At 47.8% G+C, this 18,219-nt stretch overlaps 8 protein-coding genes across 10 annotated transcripts; 4 read left to right on the top strand and 4 right to left on the bottom strand.

Moving 5' to 3' along the window:
* Positions 1-131: 131 nt before the first annotated feature.
* Positions 132-2,762, bottom strand: ONS95_009396 (uncharacterized protein; the record flags this gene model as incomplete). Its single annotated transcript, XM_058502989.1, has 1 exon — positions 132-2,762. The coding sequence occupies one exon, from the start codon at positions 2,760-2,762 to the stop codon at positions 132-134; it is 2,631 nt and encodes an 876-aa protein (XP_058361922.1).
* A 202-nt stretch (positions 2,763-2,964) lies between these two features.
* ONS95_009395 (uncharacterized protein) lies at positions 2,965-6,016 on the top strand. The gene is made up of 3 exons (XM_058502988.1): positions 2,965-3,041; positions 3,094-4,545; positions 4,596-6,016. The coding sequence occupies exons 2-3, from the start codon at positions 3,112-3,114 to the stop codon at positions 4,707-4,709; spliced, it is 1,548 nt and encodes a 515-aa protein (XP_058361921.1). The 5' UTR covers positions 2,965-3,041; positions 3,094-3,111; the 3' UTR covers positions 4,710-6,016.
* Positions 4,978-6,016, bottom strand: ONS95_009394 (uncharacterized protein; the record flags this gene model as incomplete). The annotated part of the gene is made up of 2 exons (XM_058502987.1): positions 4,978-5,886; positions 5,981-6,016. 2 exons carry the CDS (start codon positions 6,014-6,016, stop codon positions 4,978-4,980), a joined length of 945 nt encoding a protein of 314 aa, XP_058361920.1.
* MSS51 (translational activator for mitochondrial COX1) lies at positions 5,672-8,328 on the bottom strand. Of its 2 annotated transcripts, XM_058502985.1 has the most exons (4): positions 7,333-8,328; positions 6,629-7,286; positions 5,981-6,578; positions 5,672-5,886 (listed from the first exon to the last, which is right to left on the bottom strand). In XM_058502985.1, exons 1-3 carry the CDS (start codon positions 8,201-8,203, stop codon positions 6,539-6,541), a joined length of 1,569 nt encoding a protein of 522 aa, XP_058361918.1. In that variant the 5' UTR covers positions 8,204-8,328; the 3' UTR covers positions 5,672-5,886; positions 5,981-6,538. The 2 variants fall into 2 exon arrangements, with proteins under 2 accessions (XP_058361918.1, XP_058361919.1); XM_058502986.1 differs by lacking the exon at positions 5,672-5,886 and having other exon boundaries at positions 6,017-7,286.
* A 47-nt stretch (positions 8,329-8,375) lies between these two features.
* On the top strand, positions 8,376-12,639 carry RSE1 (pre-mRNA-splicing factor rse1). 2 transcript variants are annotated; one of them, XM_058502984.1, is made up of 5 exons: positions 8,376-8,739; positions 8,787-8,838; positions 8,888-10,970; positions 11,167-12,451; positions 12,505-12,637. In XM_058502984.1, the coding sequence occupies exons 3-5, from the start codon at positions 9,169-9,171 to the stop codon at positions 12,529-12,531; spliced, it is 3,114 nt and encodes a 1,037-aa protein (XP_058361917.1). In that variant the 5' UTR covers positions 8,376-8,739; positions 8,787-8,838; positions 8,888-9,168; the 3' UTR covers positions 12,532-12,637. The 2 variants fall into 2 exon arrangements, with proteins under 2 accessions (XP_058361917.1, XP_058361916.1); XM_058502983.1 differs by lacking the exon at positions 8,787-8,838 and having other exon boundaries at positions 12,505-12,639.
* A 62-nt stretch (positions 12,640-12,701) lies between these two features.
* ONS95_009391 (uncharacterized protein) lies at positions 12,702-13,885 on the bottom strand (the record flags this gene model as incomplete). Its single annotated transcript, XM_058502982.1, has 4 exons — positions 13,536-13,885; positions 13,460-13,484; positions 12,949-13,405; positions 12,702-12,891 (listed from the first exon to the last, which is right to left on the bottom strand). Exons 1-4 carry the CDS (start codon positions 13,674-13,676, stop codon positions 12,702-12,704), a joined length of 813 nt encoding a protein of 270 aa, XP_058361915.1. The 5' UTR covers positions 13,677-13,885.
* A 119-nt stretch (positions 13,886-14,004) lies between these two features.
* ONS95_009390 (uncharacterized protein) lies at positions 14,005-15,796 on the top strand. The gene is made up of 3 exons (XM_058502981.1): positions 14,005-14,397; positions 14,467-14,852; positions 14,919-15,796. Exons 2-3 carry the CDS (start codon positions 14,531-14,533, stop codon positions 15,281-15,283), a joined length of 687 nt encoding a protein of 228 aa, XP_058361914.1. The 5' UTR covers positions 14,005-14,397; positions 14,467-14,530; the 3' UTR covers positions 15,284-15,796.
* Positions 15,797-15,928: 132 nt separating this feature from the next.
* Positions 15,929-17,626, top strand: ONS95_009389 (uncharacterized protein). The gene is made up of 3 exons (XM_058502980.1): positions 15,929-16,294; positions 16,427-16,515; positions 16,570-17,626. The coding sequence occupies exons 1-3, from the start codon at positions 16,014-16,016 to the stop codon at positions 16,614-16,616; spliced, it is 417 nt and encodes a 138-aa protein (XP_058361913.1). The 5' UTR covers positions 15,929-16,013; the 3' UTR covers positions 16,617-17,626.
* The last annotated feature ends 593 nt before the right edge of the window (positions 17,627-18,219 follow it).

Genomic DNA, 18,219 nt, shown 5'->3' with positions numbered 1-18,219 from the left:
TGGTTCTGGTATCTTGAAGTGAAATTGCGCCCAAAATTCTAGGTTGGCTCTGCTATTGGTACAGGGATGGCAACCGTTGAGATTATGAATGGAAATTTCTAATATACAACTTAGCGACAGACCGCTGAACATCACTTCTGCGTATTTTTAATATGCTGCGCCTTGGGTTCCGGCCCTTGCTCAACAAGACCAAACTGACGAGCCAACCTCCAAAACTCCCAACTCAGTTGTCGTTCGTGACCTCGTACTTCACGTGGCACTGGTGCCCCATTATCTATAATAGCATTGTTGACCAATGTCTTTGCCATTTCCCATTCCTGATTCTCCACCAAAGCCAATAACAACAGCCTCATTGCTGTCCAGCCTACCCTACCCTTCGAGGCTTGAACCTTTCCAAGAATCCTCATGGCGGGCCCGGTCTCATTGAGGCGGGCATACCCTTCAATTGCTCGGTCCCAGAATATACCATCGGTTCCACCCTTAGTGTTTGACGCGCGCTCAATCGTATTCCGCACAGCGTCCATATCTGGCGGTGTCTGAGCAAAGTATTGCTCTAAGAGCATGGTGAAGATGAAAGAGTTAGGTTCTACGCCCTGCTTGTTCATTATGTCAATCACGGCATGGACAGTGGCCAATTCTTCGGGCGGAACAACTTCTTGAGGAAGTAATTGGCGGATGATTTTGCCAAATATTTGAACATTGGGCTTGAGGCCTGCGAGCTCCATTTCAGTAAAGACACTTTGAACGATCTCCTTGGCCTCTTCTGGTGTATGTCCATCCACGGATCGGAATGTTTCGTCTAGAATTGTCGTAAAGGTGTAGCTGTCTGGTTGCACGCCAGTCTTATGCATCCGCTGTAACAGAGCCATGGCCTCTTGTGAACGACCTTCCCGAACCAAGGCCCCGAGGAGAGCGTTGTAGGTATCAACGTTTGGGGCGATGCCAAACTTTCCAGCCCATGCCAGAATCTTGTAGGCAGCTTTGGCCAAGTTGTTCTTGAACAATGCCCCTATTGCGGCATTTATTACTTCAATCGAAGGTTTGACCGCGCCGGCGACATCATTTCTCAACTGTAATTCGGACTGTTCCATGCTGGGATACTTCCGCCTCGCCGCTTCGATCCATATACGGCCCATCTCATCAAGTGCGGCAACCCCAGCATCAGTCCTTCTGCATGTGAGCAGTCCACCGACCCTTGTCGCCCAGCAGATTGTGTCCGGCTCAACTTGCGCCATTCTCATCTTCGTCCAGACCTGTTCTAGTGCCCGAGGGTCTCTAGCATTGATAGTTCCTGTCATCATTGAATCCCAGGTTCTCAAAGTCGGAGTCAAACCAGTGTTAACCATGTGATTCCAAACATCGATGGCACGATTCGGTTGGCGAAGTCCCATGTAGACAAGAATCAAGTAATTAGCCAAAGTGATTGACATCGTTCCTGGTTCGGTGGATGGGCCATCAGAGCTTGAGGTGTTCACCGGCCATTTAGACACGTCCGCCCAGATCTCGTCGACTTGCCGTAGGTTCTTTTTGGTAAAAGCTTCATGAAGTCTTCTGTTGATGTAGCTTACACTGATCTGAACGGGTGCACGCGACACGCGTTCTGATTTTGTCTTGTCAACCTCAGGATGGTGATATTGTGCCATCTCTGCTGCCCTAGCTAAGATTCCAGTCCAATTGGCTTTGACATAATCCGAACACTGGGCGACATTTGATGTAGAATATGGCGAGTAGATTCTGCTATAATCCAAGCCGGGAACGCTAATCACTCTGCTCAATGTCATCAAAAGAGGCGATACATCTATGTTCAGCTTTTCTGTAGCGACGGTACGTTCTGTCAAAAGCCCAAAGGTAGCAAGAGCAACTACAGGGAATGCTTTCAGACTTCCCAGTGAGAAAGAAGGAACCAGAAGCCCAAAACAATCGTGGGAGCCTAGTTTCTTGTGTACTTTGAGTGCATCCGCTGTCGAGATGGCTGGCAATGATGACCAGTAGAATGGAGAATCGCTATCATGAATATTTTCCAACTGCCCTATATCCCGGCAGGCAATATTCCAGGCACCAATCAGATCTTCGGTATGACGTTTCTCCATCTCTGGGTCATCCAACTCCCTGTTCCTCATCGTTAAGATGGCTCGGATAGGATGAGACACCATCTCAATCCAATCGTGACCTTGGAGATAACCGAGTTTCATGAAGACCCTTGAAATTTCCGCAGTAGTAGGAAGTGATTCTGGCAATGGATGGCCATTTTCCTTTGCCTGTACGATGGAGTGCCACATAGAGCTGATCGTTGGTCGTAAGAATGAAGGCATTGATATTCGGGCTATGCCTCGTGCACGTTGTGCAGCTGGACCGAAGTTCTCGACAAAGAATGCCCATTGGTCGGGGTAAGGTGCTCCATCCTTCATCATCTTGCTTAACTCCTGCACTTTTTGATAGGGTTCCAGTATTGATTCATGATCTGTGTGATGTTGCTCTTCTGGTCGTTGCGGGTGGATGGTCTGCTCGAAGAGAGATTCAAGAACATCTCCAGGAACGTCCTTCTTTGGTCGAACCGTCTTCCTCCTCGGAGGCACAGCTGAAACCCCATCATATTCGTCGGATTTCAATTGGCCATCCTTCGACGACCTGGCATCTTTGCTTCGAGGTTTGTTGTTACTGAGAGAAATGAAGGCAGCTCGGGACCTCCATTGCACAACTGTGGTAGGGCGTAGCTGGCGGATGGATCGACGGCATGCCAGGCAGATGTGAGGGGAGCTCATTACCTCCGCAGATATGACGAGTCGTTCTTTTCGCGGGTAAGTGAAAAGTGTTTTCTGTAAGTGCTTGTTCGCATCTTGCAGAAGTCTGTCGCGATCTTTTTTCCCCAGAAGTCGCGACAGCAGGACGTCGCCAAGCCCACATCCCTGCAGTATAAGTACCAGAGAGCTCTGGTGGGGTGCGGTGCCTCGGGTTCCTTTGTACCTCACTTACACGTACTTAGGGTAGCAATTAGAGTCACAACCCTCCCACTCTTCATGTTCATCTAACCCGCGGTGAAAGTAAATACAGTTTCCTCTACATCCCGTCCAGCTCGGGCTGAGTGTGTTATAGTATTCATATCAAATCGCCATGACGACTCTTCAGCCACGGGGTCCATACTCCCAAGAAGAGCTGCAGAAACTCTATCCTAACGGCCTCGACCTCCAGCTCGTTCAGGTCTTGTTGCGTCACGGCGAGCGCTCTCCGGTCTCCGCTAGATTTCAGAACGCAGGCCTCCACGCCTACTGGCCTTATTGTTCTGCTGCTAGACAGATGGTCAGCTCAACTTATGAAGCCACTGAAGGGAAATGGTCGCCACTCCAATGGCGCAAACGGTTGGAGACGTTCGGCAGCAACGACAACCCTGTGATAGCGTCTGGACCTGGCGGAAATGTCGACTCAATTTGCAATTTGGGCGAGTTGACGGACAAGGGACGGGAAACGACCTTTGAGCTTGGTCGAAGACTCAGACATCTTTACGTGGATCAATTGCAGTACATGCCGGCTATGATCCATGACGCAGATATGGTATATCTTCGTGCAACTCCAATACCCAGAGCACTAGAGTCGCTTCAACAAGTATTTTGGGGAATGTATCCTGCAAAGGCCCGGGCTGCCTCGTTTCCACCAGTTACTATCATAACTCGTGCTCCTGCTGATGAAACACTCTTCCCGAATGACAGCAATTGTAGGAGATTTGCACAGCTTTCCCGAGCCTTTGCTCAAAGAACTGCCGATCGCTGGAATGAGACGGATGAAATGGAGTACTTGAATAAACTACTCAGCAAGTGGATGCCAGAATCCAGCAAACGTGTTGCGGTGGATTCCCATCCGCGACTTTCTGGAATCATGGATACAATGAATTCAACCTTGGCCCATGGTCCTGCAACTAGGCTTCCAAAGGAATTCTATGATACTAAAGGTAGAAAAATCATCGATCAGATTTCCGTCGAGGAATGGTATAGTGGATATCAAGAATCTCGAGAATATCGGACTCTAGGTATCGGTGCTTTGATGGGTGATGTCGTTGAGCAGATGGTTGGCAGTGTTCAGCAGAATGCCAATGATTTACATGAGGAAGTAGGAGGGAAAGACGGATCGACTGGAGAGGGTAGAGGGGGCGAAAGGAGCATCAAGCTGGCCCTTCGCGGATGTCACGACACGACTCTCGCCGGTATTCTGGCCAGCTTAGGAGCATTTGATGGAGAGCCTTGGCCTCCGTACACTAGCCATATCGCATTCGAAGTTTTCAGAAAATCTGGGTTCCAGTCACACAATACGGCTCACTTGCAAGATCAGGCATCTGCTTCATCTAGCTGGTTTGGAACATTATTTGGGAGCGGACCATCAAAACCAATTTCCACGGCAATAGCTAGGCAAAAGGTCGAAAACCTTAAGGCATCGGACCGGTCAAAACTAGATGGCTATTATGTCAGAATACGATACAACGACAAGGTCATGTCGATTCCAGGCTGTAAAGCGGCAGGGAAACATCTCGAGGGAGATGATACCTTTTGCACTCTTGTAAGTTCTTCTAGTTCAAGCCAATTTGACAATCATGCTCACCTCAACAGGAGGCTTTCAAGAGTATTGTCGACAAATACACACCAGCACATTGGAAACAGGAATGCTTAAGCAACTTGGAAGCAACCGCATTCCCAGAAAAGCCGGAACCTTCGGGATATTGAATTTACTCGCATTGTGTGTATCATCTCATGCCATGTATCCTTGATCGTATGCTTCATATGGCGTTGGGGACAAACAGAAATGGGACACGCTACTAGACAGGTAGATTGTAAACAACAGGGAAGAATCTTCTCTGCAGATAGACCAAAGCTATGTACACGAAAGGGTCTTGTAGTAGTATTCATTTCCCAGGGTATCTATCCCAATCCGAATGAAGTATGCTCTCGTCTAAAATGCAGCAAGTCATCGAGACCCCAAAACTGAAAGATCCTACAATCGTGACGGGCTTAGAGAAGTGCCCTGTGCCTTCTTGCCCTCAACCACAACTCCCAGACCAGTGCCAGCATCCACAGAAGCCCCAGCTCCAGCCGCAAGATCGAAAGACTCGTCTCCAGAAAACCTCCATCCTCTCTCCTCACCACCACTCAAGAAGCTGCAATCACCGCTAACAGTAATATTCCAACCACCTCCGACACCCCTACCACCCTTCCAGTCCACCCTCGGAATCTCCGTCTCAGGACCCTCCCACTCCTTTACACCCACCTCCATATTCTCCTTCCCCCTTCTCACAAACGAACTCAGTCCACACGTAAATGGCTTGAAATCCTCCTCCGCAATATCCTCCGGCATCCTTCCTGTCAATGCTCTCCCAATCGCAATCAACGTCGCCGCATGTGTACACAGCAAGATAGCCTTTACACCCTCGCGATCGCTCTGCTCGATGATCCTATGCAGCGCATAAGCCGTTCTATCATGCAACTCGCCCAACGTCTCACCATTCACGCTCGGTTTGATAGTAGGTTTATACTCCTCATCGTAATGCGGGAACAATTTCTTCAAGACCGCGGGTTCAGCAGGAGAAGGGTGGTCGAACCGCGCCATGCCGTACCATTCCCCGATACCATTTTCGCCACGGACTTTGGTTGTGGACGGGGAGAGGGGTTTGCCTGAGGAGGCGAGAGCGGTGACGGTTGGGGTGATGGTTTGGATGCAGCGGTAGAAAGGGGAGGAGTATATGCGTTCGATGGGCGGGGAGAGGTTGACGAGATGCGAGGCGAGTTCTTTGGATTGGGCGACGCCGTAACCTGCCAGCTCGGGGTCGCTGGCTATTCCTGTGGGGGAAGGGATGGAGGTTGAATATTCCCCGGTTTTGGGGTCGACGACCCAGTTGGAGCGGAACTGTGAGGCATTGTCAGTTAAACCCCCGAAGATTGTTAGTTTTTTCCGATTGTGAGTATAGAGAGTATTTTGGGACGGTTAGAAAAGAGCTTACCCCATGGCGGGTTACATAGATTACTTCGAGACTCATGGTTGTTTATTTTCGGAAGATCGATGACGAAGTTTATCGATATTTATTTTAGCCTCGGCTGCCAGATAAGGAGGCTTGCTTTGAGAGGGGGGGAAAGACAAGGCGGCTTTATGATTTAGGAATCTTTGATTAGAACAGCAAATGTGGAAGAAAGAGAGAACGATATCTAGAGCAAGAAACCGTGACTTCTTGAGAAATTTTGAAGTTTTTTCCTTGATTATGTTGGTATGGTGGCAGTTTTTAAAGGGTGTTTGCTTCGATTGGTTAGAGGCATTCACCTGTAAAGATTGAGTTGTGTTCCTGCATATGCGGGTTGCCGTGCTGGCTTCTCAATGTAATGCTGTTCTATGTGTTATCAAAGCCGCCTCACAGTATTTTCATAACCCGAAAGCCTTAATCTTCGGGACGTCCTAGAGTTGTGTGACCTAAAATACACTGGCTAGAAGCCATAATTTATCTTTCATACAGACTTTGTGCACTCTACCACCGAGATACATCTTGTCCCTCACCAACTCGACGGATTCAAGATTCCGCTTCAAGGCCCTTCTTGGTCGTCTCGTACCTAGCGCGTATTAGCAGATTAATCCGAACGCAAGAGCCAGATCGACTTACCTCTTGCCTCTGAACGCCCACACTCCCCAATTTCCACAGCTGATATCTTGAGGATCTAGATCATTGAGATCCCACCTCAAACTTCGGAAGCGGTTCTCGCCTGGTTCCATCAACATATCCATCTCTCCTCCGACCTTCTGCTTGACCCAATCGATATCTCTCTCCATGTCGTACTGTGTGTAACCTGTGACCAGGATAGGTACCTTCGTCTCCAGTAACTGAGGAATCGTCTCCTCCCACTCATGTGAGCTGGCAGGATGTCCGAGACCTGGATGGAAAAGCATGAAGCAGTCGAAATATGGATCGTACGGGTAAAAGTGTCCAGCTTGGTGAAGGGTGTGGTAGTATTCAACATAGGTGCTTATTTTCATGGAATTCGTAATCCTGTCTTCCACAATGGCTCCGTATGGATTGCTAGGAGTTCTTTCTGGAAGCGGGAATTCGGCATCTCTGTTTGCCATACTTTCAGGGCCAATGAAGACTAGGTGGAATGCAACTCGGGGGAAAAGGTGGGTCAACTGCACCCAGACTTCTCGCGGAAGAGACGATTCTGCACGCGCTCCGAGAATGAAGATTCTCATTGGTGGTGGGGTAGGTCGAAGTCCCTTGATATCAGGACCTCCTCCAGAACGAGGTGGGTGAAGGGAGTATCTCAGAGCTTACGTCTATTAGCTTTGCCTCGCCCATGAACAGAAAAAACATACCACTCAAACTCTTCAGACCCTCAACGGTCAGACGCCCTTCTTTCTTTATGCTATATGGACTGAGTTCATGCAAGACGCTACCAATAGTGACCGGATAGGTCAGCAGTCGAGTTGCTTGTCGCAAACTTCTCTCGTCATTGATCGCTTTAAATTCTCTTGAAAAGAGGAATGTATCCCAGTTTGTCATATTGACCATCGCCTCCTCAATCTGATCTCCAGGATATTCGAATTCGGGAAAGAACCTGCCGGACCGTAAATCGTGGTCATCCTCATTGATCTCTCTCAGTGTATCACAAATCTCCAGATGTGCCTCATAATCGTCTGCCCAATGCTCCTCCGAGCAAGAAACTGGTATGCCACAGTCTGGACATTCGAAGTCCACATGCGCAGGAGGTAATGGTCCCTTCACAGACTTTCGTGCTTCTGGATCATCCGGGTTCATGGGCAGCCGAGTTTGGTGGTGGTCAGGGTGCGGGCAGTAGGCATTCTGCTTCATGAAAGCAGCTCTTCTTCTGATTTCAGGGGAGGGCGAGCTGGAAAAGGGGTGGAAGAGGTTGTTTGGCATTAAGAGGGGTCTGCCTTCGGTTTCGGGGGCTGGTGTTGACTCGAGGCCTGGTGGAGTTCGGAACTCGAATGGTTCATTCTTCACTTTCTGTCCTTGACCTCCCAGTGACGAGACTGCCCTTCTACCGATTGGTTTCTGCGTTGTATCCTCCCTTCCAGGTAACTTTGGTCCATTCTGCTGGCCTGTTGAAATTGTTCTTCTACCGAAGGCTATTCGCGAAGAAAACACCGGTCTTTGTGAAACTCGAGAAGTGGTTTTGAGCGCATTCAAGCACCTATGACAGGTATAGGAGGCCGTATTACGCATTTTTGGAACGTTCAGCAGTTCCTGGCCCTGATCGTGAAGCTCTGGTGTTTTGGGGTGTGGAGTGATGCTCAAGATATTGTGACTTGTCCCAATGAGGAAAGGCGTCGAAGTAAAGTCCTCTTAAAATTCCATTCGAGATTGCAGGATGCGAAGTATCTCACCTCGACATGATTTAAGCTGCGACAGGCTGCCTTGTCAGCTCTACCAGCCTGCAAACACTTCAAATTTCGTGCCCGCAGGCACTCGTACTGTCAATTACGCTGCGCAGACTTCCTGCGCTGCCAGCGACAAGATGGCGACAACCTCTTCTATGTTCATGTACAGCTTGACGGTTCAACCACCCACCGCCACAACCCAAGCTATCCTGGGCCAATTCACAGGCACAAAGGAGCAGCAGATCATCACTGCGTCAGGCTCTCGCCTTACATTGCACCGACCAGACCCGTCGCAGGGCAAGATTGTCACAGCCCTTTCGCACGATGTTTTTGGTATCATTAGAGCTATAGCAGCCTTCAGGCTGGCTGGAAGTAACAAGGGTAAGTCAATCAATCTTGTCATTTGAACTTCACTTAGTGATTTGAAGCATGGATGGCAGCACGAGAAATTCCACCATGAATCGTCACCGGCAGAGAGTGGTATAGAAATTGGACGCTTTGGAAGAATGATTGCTAAACAGGTGTATAGATTACATTATCATCACTTCCGACTCTGGCCGAATCACAATTGTCGAGTTTCTTCCTGCACAGAACAAGTTCAACAGATTACATTTGGAAACATTTGGAAAGTCTGGTGTGCGGAGAGTTATTCCAGGGCAATATCTTGCCGTGGACCCGAAGGGGAGAGCTTGCTTGATCGCTTCTGTTGAGAAGAATAAGCTTGTCTATGTACTCAACCGCAATGCCCAGGCAGAGTTGACAATCTCATCTCCTTTGGAAGCACACAAAGCACAAACTTTGGTGTTTGCTATGTGTGCTTTGGATGTTGGGTACGCGAATCCGGTCTTTGCTGCCCTCGAGGTCGACTACGGGGACTCGGATCAGGACCCAACGGGTCAAGCATACGATGAAATCGAAAAGACTCTAGTCTACTACGAACTAGATCTTGGCTTGAACCACGTTGTAAGAAAATGGTCAGATCCAGTAGACCGGACAGCCACTGTTCTTTTCCAGGTACCAGGAGGCACTGATGGCCCTAGTGGAGTCTTGGTATGCGGTGAAGACAACATCACATATCGACACTCGAATCAAGAAGCTTTCCGTGTTGCCATTCCTCGAAGACGAGGAGCCACTGAAGACCCAAAAAGAAAGCGCGTTATCGTTGGCGGTGTTATGCACAAGTTGAAGGGTGCTGCCGGTGCATTCTTCTTCTTGCTGCAAACTGACGATGGTGATCTCTTCAAGGTCACCATTGAAATGGTTGAGAATGATGACGGCCAACCCACAGGAGAGGTCAAGCGTCTCAAGATCAAGTACTTTGATACCGTCCCTGTGGCTACAAGTCTTTGCATTTTGAAGAGTGGTTTCTTATTCGTTGCCAGCGAATTTGGTAACCATCAGTTCTATCAATTCGAGAAGCTCGGAGATGATGATGAGGAAATTGAGTTCATAAGCGACAACTTTCCCACCGATCCAACCGAACCATATACACCCATTTATTTCCATCCACGCCCAGCAGAAAATCTGAGTCTCGTTGAGAGCATCGATTCTATGAACCCTTTGATGGAGTGCAAGGTTGCTAACTTGACTGAAGAAGATGCGCCTCAAATCTACTCCATCTGTGGAACTGGAGCTCGAAGTACTTTCAGAACATTGAGACATGGACTAGAAGTTTCCGAGATTGTGGAATCTGAACTGCCCGGTGTACCGTCAGCTGTTTGGACTACCAAGCTCACTCGAAATGACACCTACGATGCCTACATCATTTTATCCTTTACCAATGGCACCTTGGTTCTCAGCATTGGCGAAACTGTCGAGGAGGTAACAGATACTGGTTTCTTGTCTAGTGCGCCAACCCTGGCTGTGCAGCAACTCGGCGAAGATGGCTTGATCCAAGTCCACCCGAAAGGTATCAGACACATTAGAGCTGATCGTCGTGTGAACGAGTGGGCTGCTCCCCAGCATCGATCGATTGTCGCCGCTACAACAAACGAACGTCAAGTTGCTGTTGCTCTTAGTTCTGGCGAGATTGTTTATTTTGAAATGGATTCCGATGGATCCTTGGCTGAATACGATGAGAAGAAGGAGATGAGTGGTACCGTTACTTGCCTGAGTCTCGGGGAGGTTCCCGAAGGACGCGTTCGCAGTCAATTCCTCGCTGTGGGTTGTGATGATTCAACGGTCCGTATTTTGAGTCTCGATCCCGATTCCACACTGGAAAATAAATCGGTTCAAGCCTTGACATCGGCTCCTTCCGCCCTCTCAATTATGGCTATGGCCGATTCATCATCTGGAGGCTCTACCCTCTACCTCCACATTGGGCTATATTCGGGAGTATATCTACGAACTGTTCTAGATGAAGTTACCGGAGAGCTATCAGATACGCGTACTCGATTCCTTGGTCCAAAGCCCGCCAAGCTCTTCCGAGTTTCAGTTCAAGGCCAGACAGCTGTACTTGCTCTAAGTTCAAGACCGTGGCTTGGATATTCAGATCCGGTCACTAAAGGCTTCATGCTTACGCCGCTAAATTATCCCGGTCTTGAATGGGGCTGGAATTTCAGTAGCGAACAATGTACCGAAGGCATGGTCGGCATTCAGGGACAAAACTTGAGGTATGTCTAGCTTTCTTGTCATCCTGCCAACCCCAGAGATTCTATGATGATTTTCTTATCGTTAACTTCCGAGTCCAATGTGACTATGCGGATTAATTATTATAAATCCAATTGTTCCTTCTGAGAATCTCACAAACCCCACATTTCGCACTTGCCAATCTAGAAATGGCATATGCTGACATTCCATACTTGCTAGAATCTTCTCCATTGACAAACTCACCGATAATTTACTCCAAGAGACCATTCCACTCACATATACACCCCGACGTTTCGTTCGACACCCTGAGCACCCATTATTCTACACAATAGAATCCGATAATAATATTCTCTCCCCAGCAACTAAAGCTAAGCTACTAGAAGATCCATCAGTGGTCAATGGTGATGCTGCCGTATTACCAGCTGAAGAATTCGGTTACCCACGAGGCAAAAATCATTGGGCATCCTGTATTTCGGTCGTTGACCCTGTGACGGAAAAGAGCGTTCTCCAAAAAATCGATCTTGATGACAATGAGGCCGCAGTCAGCATGGCTACGGTTTCTTTCGCCAGTCAAGATGACGAAGTCTTCTTGGTTGTCGGAACAGGCAAAGACATGATCGTCAGCCCCAGATCTTCAACATCTGGTTTTATTCACGTCTATCGCTTTCATGAAAATGGCAAGGAGATCGAGTTTATCCACAAGACGAAAGTTGAAGAACCACCAATGGCCCTTCTTGCTTTCCAGGGAAGGTTATTGGTTGGCATTGGCAAGGATCTGAGAATCTACGACCTAGGTATACGACAGCTTCTCCGAAAAGCTCAAGCAGAAGTTGTGCCCAACTTGGTTGTTGGTCTTCAAACACAAGGAAGTCGAATTGTCGTCAGCGATGTTCAAGAGAGTGTCGTAATGGTCGTGTACAAGTTCCAAGAAAACAAGCTTATTCCCTTCGTTGATGATACTATCGCTCGATGGACGTCCTGCACGACAATGGTGGATTATGAAACCGTTGCTGGTGGCGACAAGTTTGGTAATCTATGGCTTCTTAGGTGTCCTGCTAAGGCAAGCGAGGAAGCTGATGAAGAGGGTTCCGGAGCACATCTTGTACATGAGCGATCATACCTGCAAGGCTCGCCTCATCGTTTGACATTGATGGCTCATTTCTTTTCCCAAGATATTCCAATGAGCATCCAGAAGACCAATCTGGTTGCTGGCGGCCGAGACTGCATATTATGGAGTGGCATCCAAGGAACTCTTGGTATTCTGATCCCATTCGTGAGTCGCGAAGATGTGGATTTTTTCCAGACTCTCGAACAACATCTCAGGTCAGAGGATGCTCCACTGGCTGGACGAGATCATCTCATCTACCGGAGTTACTATGTTCCAGTCAAAGGAGTTATTGATGGAGACTTGTGTGAAAGATATACCCTCTTGCCTACGGACAAGAAACAAATGATTGCTGGGGAGTTAGATCGGTCGGTCAGGGAAATCGAGCGAAAGATATCTGTAAGTTTCAACCATCAATCAAGATCAGATTGTAGCTACTAACATCGTACTAGGATATTCGGACACGTTCAGCATACTAATTGGCGCTTCGGGGTGGGCAAATTTGGCTTATGTGTATTTTAAGGAGGCGTGCATGAGATTTGCACCGGTCATGAAATCATGACATCTAGTCAATCAGACTATGACACAAAATATAAACTCGTGAAAGCAAATGGTCTATCATCGCTACCGTTTCACGCAGAGTCATAAATCATCTCTGGCCAGTAAATCTCCTCTTCCCAACGTCATGCCTCTTCCCTTTGCCTTTCACACTTGCCTCTATGGGATGTTCTTTCTCCCATCTCTCGTCATCTTTATACGCCTCGATCGCAGCCTCGAGGTCGTATTCGACCTGTTTCAAATATACTAGAGCAACATCATACCTGTATTTCGGAGCAACACTACTACGTCAGCCTTCCTTGCATCCCCCTTGTCACCAATCCAGAAGAAATACGTACTCCGAGACTTTGCACGCGACCATCCACCTCCTCACAATCCCCTTCCTCTTTTCCTCCTCTTCTCCTTCCACTGGCCGCGGACTTAGACTCACACCACCTTTATAGAACTCGCCGGGTATAATGACCGTCCGTCTGGCCAGCAGCAGATGGTCCGAAGTGATATTATTTGCCTTTCTTAGAGCTGCTACAGGAACACCATAGCGGAAGGATAAGGATGTCAGGGTATCTTTTTCGTGGTCTAGGAAATGGAGGACGTCTTCAGCGGGTTGGGCGTTTGAGGATTTCTCAGGGAGGACGATTGGGGGGTTTGTGAGCGATGAGTAGCTAGGGAGCTCGTCGGAATATGCGGGGGGTTCTTGGGGTTGTCTGGAGGTCGAGGAAGGTGGCGTGTATGTCGGCGGATCGCGAAGCCCTTGTGGTAATGGAGATGGTTTGGTGGATACTTGGCAGAAAGGACCTGGGAACTTTCGTTCAGTATTTATAAGATTAGCATGTGAGAGTCGTTACTTACAGTAAGTAGCAAATCGCTGGTTATCCTAGACATCAGATTAGCACAAGGGCAATTAATCATCATCCATCAAGCGTACAGCTATGCAGTTCCCACAGATGACCCTCCGGCAACATTCTAGTCGTCGGTCATGACCTTTTGGTTTCTCACTCTTTTCATCGTATTGCGGCAACACGTTCTTAAGGAGTGTCGCGCAAGTACAACAGCTTTCTTCGGCCATCGTTGACGGACTTCGCCACTGATAACTTGATCTGGGTCTTGGGCTTGTTGTTCATGGAGTTCCGGCAAGGTGTGAAAAGGGCGTTCCTTGACTAATGGCATATGGACTTGAAGTAAGCCCGTGGTAGATAGTGTATATTATATAAAGGGACACTACGTGCAGGTAGTCGTGCTGCTTCGATATCAATGACGCTTGTTGCCTGTTTGGGCTTATCTCAGGCGGCGGATTGTGACCTCACAACGCCACCGCTTTCAAGCCACCACGCTTGCCACAGGTCGCTTATTTGCTTGAGTGTGGATCTACATTGTTTTGAACTTCACTCCCATCCTAAATTCTCACAACCCATTTGCAATATTCCGACCTGGGGACGATTATTTCGTAAAGTTTACCTTTTACTAGGTAGACGTAATATTTCGCAGCTGCATCCTTGACTTACAGATCCTCGTCTCCCTTGATCGTCCCTTCATCGCCATTTGATTGCAGTTTTGTTCATCTACTTAGCAAGCTCAAGGTTATTTGATAGTCGGGCACCATCTCTTTACCACTCAAAGCTGCAAGCCCACTAAAAGCAATACTTCATGATTTGGGCTGGACAAGCCTCCTAGCCTCCTAAAGACTTGGTCACTGCTTGGGATTCTTCATAAGTGGGGTTGGTGTTTACTGCAACAGCCCTGCCCGCTGATCGGAGGTCTGTTCACTTCGATCAACCGCTTCGCAAAATGTAAGCGAAACTCATCCATGGAGCCCAATATTACAGCTCTGTCTAACAATGACCTCCAACCTCGATTAGCCTGTACACCACAGTCTCATCAAGCCTATGAAGAAACGGCCACGAAATTTCAAGATTCACCACCATGCCAAAGGATTCATTCACAGAGCCAACGACCGAATACTGGCAGACGATCCTTCCCGATACTGAAATAATCCCAGCTCCTTGGAAATATGGATTTCCTGCTCGCTTGCCAGATCAAAGAATCCTCAAGCTACCCATCCGGGCCCTAAATGCGAACGAAGCCGTTGCTTCTCTCATTATCAATCAAGCTGCTCTCGATGTCACTGAAGAGCTTGGAGAATTTCTTGTAGATCAAGTTCGGCCATTCCACCCCGAGGTTATCGTTGGACTTCCAACTCTTGGGCTGTCACTTGCTCCCATAATTGCTAAAGGTTTGGGTCACAGTATGCAGTCTCCCCTAATTTACACCAGTTTGCTTACGCCGGGAACCTACTACTAATGGAGCTTAGAACGATATGTTCCTTTGGGTTATTCGCGAAAGTTTTGGTACACAGACTTGCTTTCCACCGAAGTCTCATCCATCACCTCTCCATCCGGCGAGAAGAAACTTTATCTTGATCCTAACCAAATCTCGCTCTTGAAAGGAAAGAAGGTGATGATCATCGACGATGCTGTCAGCTCTGGCAAGACATTGAAAGCGTCTTGGGACTTTCTTGAAGCGGTGGGTTGTGAAGTCATTGGCTGTGGAGTTGTAATGAATCAAGGGGCCAGATGGCGAATACGATTGGGAACAGAGGGAGCTGAGAACGTCCGTTGGGTATTTAAGTGTCCATTGCTGAAGAGAGTGGAAGGTGGATGGGATATTAGGGAGTAATGTTTATCTGGCTGTGAGTTATCAGTATGTCCAAGCGGTTCGGTTGCACAAGTGACAAGCTCAGTCTTTGGAAACGGGGGCCAAAACTCTTAATGTGAAATTGGATTCTTAGGATCTCTCTGATTGAGGCACAATACTAGGTAGCGATTCCTCTCCTGCTCCTGCTAAGAATTCTTTTGCCCGGAGATGAGAGGAGAAACCCGTGAAAGCGATTGATATTGATTCTGACAGGAGCAGATCATGCTAAGATTTTGAGTCTGTCAAAACGCTGCTGTAAGGACGATTCCTTATATTAAAAAAATAGATTCTCGGTCTTTGAATCAATGTTTCAGCTATTCTCGGCTCGGTCAGTCCTCGTCCTGTTGACATTCACTTACCTGCATGAAAGTTGCTGGCCCATGTCCGCTGTCCTACAATGGTCAAGACTTCTTTGGTACTCATTGTTATCTTTGCTCAGAATCTTGCGAGGTATTCCTCGTAGATCATGCCTCAATCCATTAAATAACACACTGGTTTGCATCGTGTATGTATTTGTCACCAACGACGGGAAGTTCATTGAATGCGTATCACGTGAGTCTGCAAAATTCCTTGGCGCAACCCCTGATCGCGCAAGTCGCGTCCCCAGAGTACACATTGCGCCTCAAACAACCACGATCTGAATACACTTCTTCCCTTTACCGCTCAACTTCTACCCATCCCAGATTTTCTCGTCCTATTCACAAAGTTCAAGATGTCTTCCTTTTTCGCCCGCCGCGCCCTGCGCACCGCTGCTCCTCTGTCTCGCACCTTTTCCAGCAGCGCAACCAGATCCTCATTTGCGAAGATGACCATCGTCGGCAGACTTGCTGATACCCCAGAGCTTCTGCCTACAAGCACAGGAAAGGAGATCCTAAGATACTCTGTTGGTACAAACAGTGGACGTGGAGATAACCAGAAGACGAACTGGTTCCGCGTTACTGCCTTCTTGCCTGAGGGACCGCAAAGAGATTTCATTGCAGGTTTAGAAAAGGGGTACGTAAACTTGCAATGTTATTTGTGGAAATGGACGGATTTTGGAAAGTGACACAGGTGGACGGCTCTGGGCAGAACATGGATTTTGTTACATTTTACCAAAAAAACTTGCTAATTCATACAACCCTTTAGAACCCTTGTCTACGTTGAAGGAGAGGCTTCGATGAGCCAATATGAAGATTCCGAGGGCAAGCCAAAAAGCTCCTTGAACATTGTCCAAAGTACGAGACTCATTGCCCGGTTCCCTTGTTGACCACACGCCTAACACACTGCAGGACAACTCGATGTTCTCTCCCCCAAGAAGCCCGCCCAGGCTCAGTAGATCCAACTTCTTCGAATACCCGTTCTCCGCCTACATGACCTCTTGGCCGGCTGATTACATATCATTTGGTTTCCTTTGTCGATTTTTACGTGGAAGAAATAATTGGGCGTTGGTGTATCTGATAGGGTCGGCTGGACTATGTATGATTTGTGCTTGTAAGAAATGAAGGGTTTTGATGGATGGAGGGGGCGGGGGGGACCTGGGTGATGATTGCAGTCTGTCCATTTGGAAGCAATGAATCTCTCCTCACTATGTAAAACCTTCACCCGCGATTGCTATTGATTGTGCGATACTTGGAGAACCTGTTCTGGATAGAGTGGCATTATACTGAGGATGGTGTCAACTCAAGGCCGGGAAACGGTGGGTACAAGCTCTGTGTTCGCCGTATCCTCATTTGCTGGCCTCGAGGTGCTTAGAGGTGAATGCCTCGAGGAAGGCTGCTCTATCTGCTCATTTCAGCTTTTCCCCCAACTCAAAATCGTGTGACGGAAGGCCGCGGCCCTCCGTAAGTCCTGGAGTACACCATTTTGGGGAGTAAAGCACATGTCTCTCACATTTGTTGATTTTATTCTAGATGTTCCAACCGCAACTCGGCTGCTGCCATGTCGCAACTTGGTGATGCATACGTATCATTCTAGTATCTGGTGTACAGGCCACGTTTCGATCTCTTACTTTTTGAAGTACGCAAGTCTTTGTGGACCATTGGCATTTCCCGGCTGGACCACCAAAGCAATGCCTGTATTGATGATGTTGTGCATGAGGAATTCGACGAGGCACAAATTGAAGTCGGCGACCTTGTGTGTAGTTTCAAGGACTGTTGAGCTTCTGTCTCCGATGCTCTCCCCACTGGCTATACACTCATAACCTTAATCTCAATTCTTAAATCAAAACTTCACCTCAGAAGTTGATAAAATTGATGGTAAAAGAACCAAATGGCTTCTTCTAATCCACTTCTAGTTCTTGGCGAGAAGATGCAGGAAGGTTGGAGATGTATTTCGAGTGGCCCAGTTACGAGTTCAAGAAGAATGATGAGATGAGATGAATTGCTGAATATAATCAGCTGAGTCCGAGTGTTGTAGCCAAAGACAACTTCTTACCAAAACGTTATCATCAGTATCAGTGCCAAGACCTCATATGCAGAACAGCTGTTGCCTAGCCAGAATCTCGCTTCGCTATCAACAAAACCCCAAACATACCTATTCAAGTCAGAATCCATTTCAAGAGCGACCACGTTCATGCTCAAACATCACGATCACATCTCACAGTCGACAAGTTAATTGCACAGGAAGTTTTTATGAATGATAGTTGATTGAACCATTGTCCTTCGCCCACCACAGGTCAGAAACAATTTCCCTCCCAACAAAGTCCAAATCAGAGGTCATCACTCCACCGTATCCAGCTCTTTCTCATCCAATTTTTCTTATATTTTACATGACCCAACGTGGTCAATTTACTGAGTGAAACGATATAGGAAACAAAGAAAGAAGACAAACAAGCATAGTACAGAATAAGTAAGCTCTTCCATTTCCACGCTCCTTGAACTCAACATGCAAATGATGAAATGAAATACAAGTACATAGGAAACAAAGAAAGAAGCGGGTCC

This window comes from Cadophora gregata, assembly GCF_030347475.1.
Source record: "Cadophora gregata isolate MNR1 chromosome Unknown scaffold_3, whole genome shotgun sequence".
Classification (NCBI taxonomy): Eukaryota; Fungi; Ascomycota; class Leotiomycetes; order Helotiales; family Ploettnerulaceae; genus Cadophora; species Cadophora gregata.
The sequence above is the reverse complement of the archived record's forward strand: the minus strand, read 5'-3'. Positions and strand labels throughout refer to the sequence as shown.

What these genes read in the sequence shown, in the direction of transcription:
- ONS95_009395 (XM_058502988.1), top strand. Translation starts at nt 3,112, where the DNA reads ATGACGACTCTTCAGCCACGGGGTCCATACTCCCAAGAAGAGCTGCAG. An exon ending in ATGATACCTTTTGCACTCTT is followed by an intron (nt 4,546 to 4,595) that starts GTAAGTTCTTCT and finishes TCACCTCAACAG; the next exon opens with GAGGCTTTCAAGAGTATTGT.
- MSS51 (XM_058502985.1), bottom strand. Translation starts at nt 8,203, where the DNA reads ATGCGTAATACGGCCTCCTATACCTGTCATAGGTGCTTGAATGCGCTC. An exon ending in GGGTCTGAAGAGTTTGAGTG is followed by an intron (nt 7,287 to 7,332) that starts GTATGTTTTTTC and finishes AATAGACGTAAG; the next exon opens with CTCTGAGATACTCCCTTCAC. An exon ending in TGGGCGTTCAGAGGCAAGAG is followed by an intron (nt 6,579 to 6,628) that starts GTAAGTCGATCT and finishes AATACGCGCTAG; the next exon opens with GTACGAGACGACCAAGAAGG.
- RSE1 (XM_058502983.1), top strand. Translation starts at nt 8,496, where the DNA reads ATGGCGACAACCTCTTCTATGTTCATGTACAGCTTGACGGTTCAACCA. An exon ending in ATTCAGGGACAAAACTTGAG is followed by an intron (nt 10,971 to 11,166) that starts GTATGTCTAGCT and finishes CATACTTGCTAG; the next exon opens with AATCTTCTCCATTGACAAAC. An exon ending in AAATCGAGCGAAAGATATCT is followed by an intron (nt 12,452 to 12,504) that starts GTAAGTTTCAAC and finishes ACATCGTACTAG; the next exon opens with GATATTCGGACACGTTCAGC.
- ONS95_009390 (XM_058502981.1), top strand. Translation starts at nt 14,531, where the DNA reads ATGCCAAAGGATTCATTCACAGAGCCAACGACCGAATACTGGCAGACG. An exon ending in TGCTAAAGGTTTGGGTCACA is followed by an intron (nt 14,853 to 14,918) that starts GTATGCAGTCTC and finishes AATGGAGCTTAG; the next exon opens with AACGATATGTTCCTTTGGGT.
- ONS95_009389 (XM_058502980.1), top strand. Translation starts at nt 16,014, where the DNA reads ATGTCTTCCTTTTTCGCCCGCCGCGCCCTGCGCACCGCTGCTCCTCTG. An exon ending in ATTGCAGGTTTAGAAAAGGG is followed by an intron (nt 16,295 to 16,426) that starts GTACGTAAACTT and finishes ACAACCCTTTAG; the next exon opens with AACCCTTGTCTACGTTGAAG. An exon ending in CTCCTTGAACATTGTCCAAA is followed by an intron (nt 16,516 to 16,569) that starts GTACGAGACTCA and finishes AACACACTGCAG; the next exon opens with GACAACTCGATGTTCTCTCC.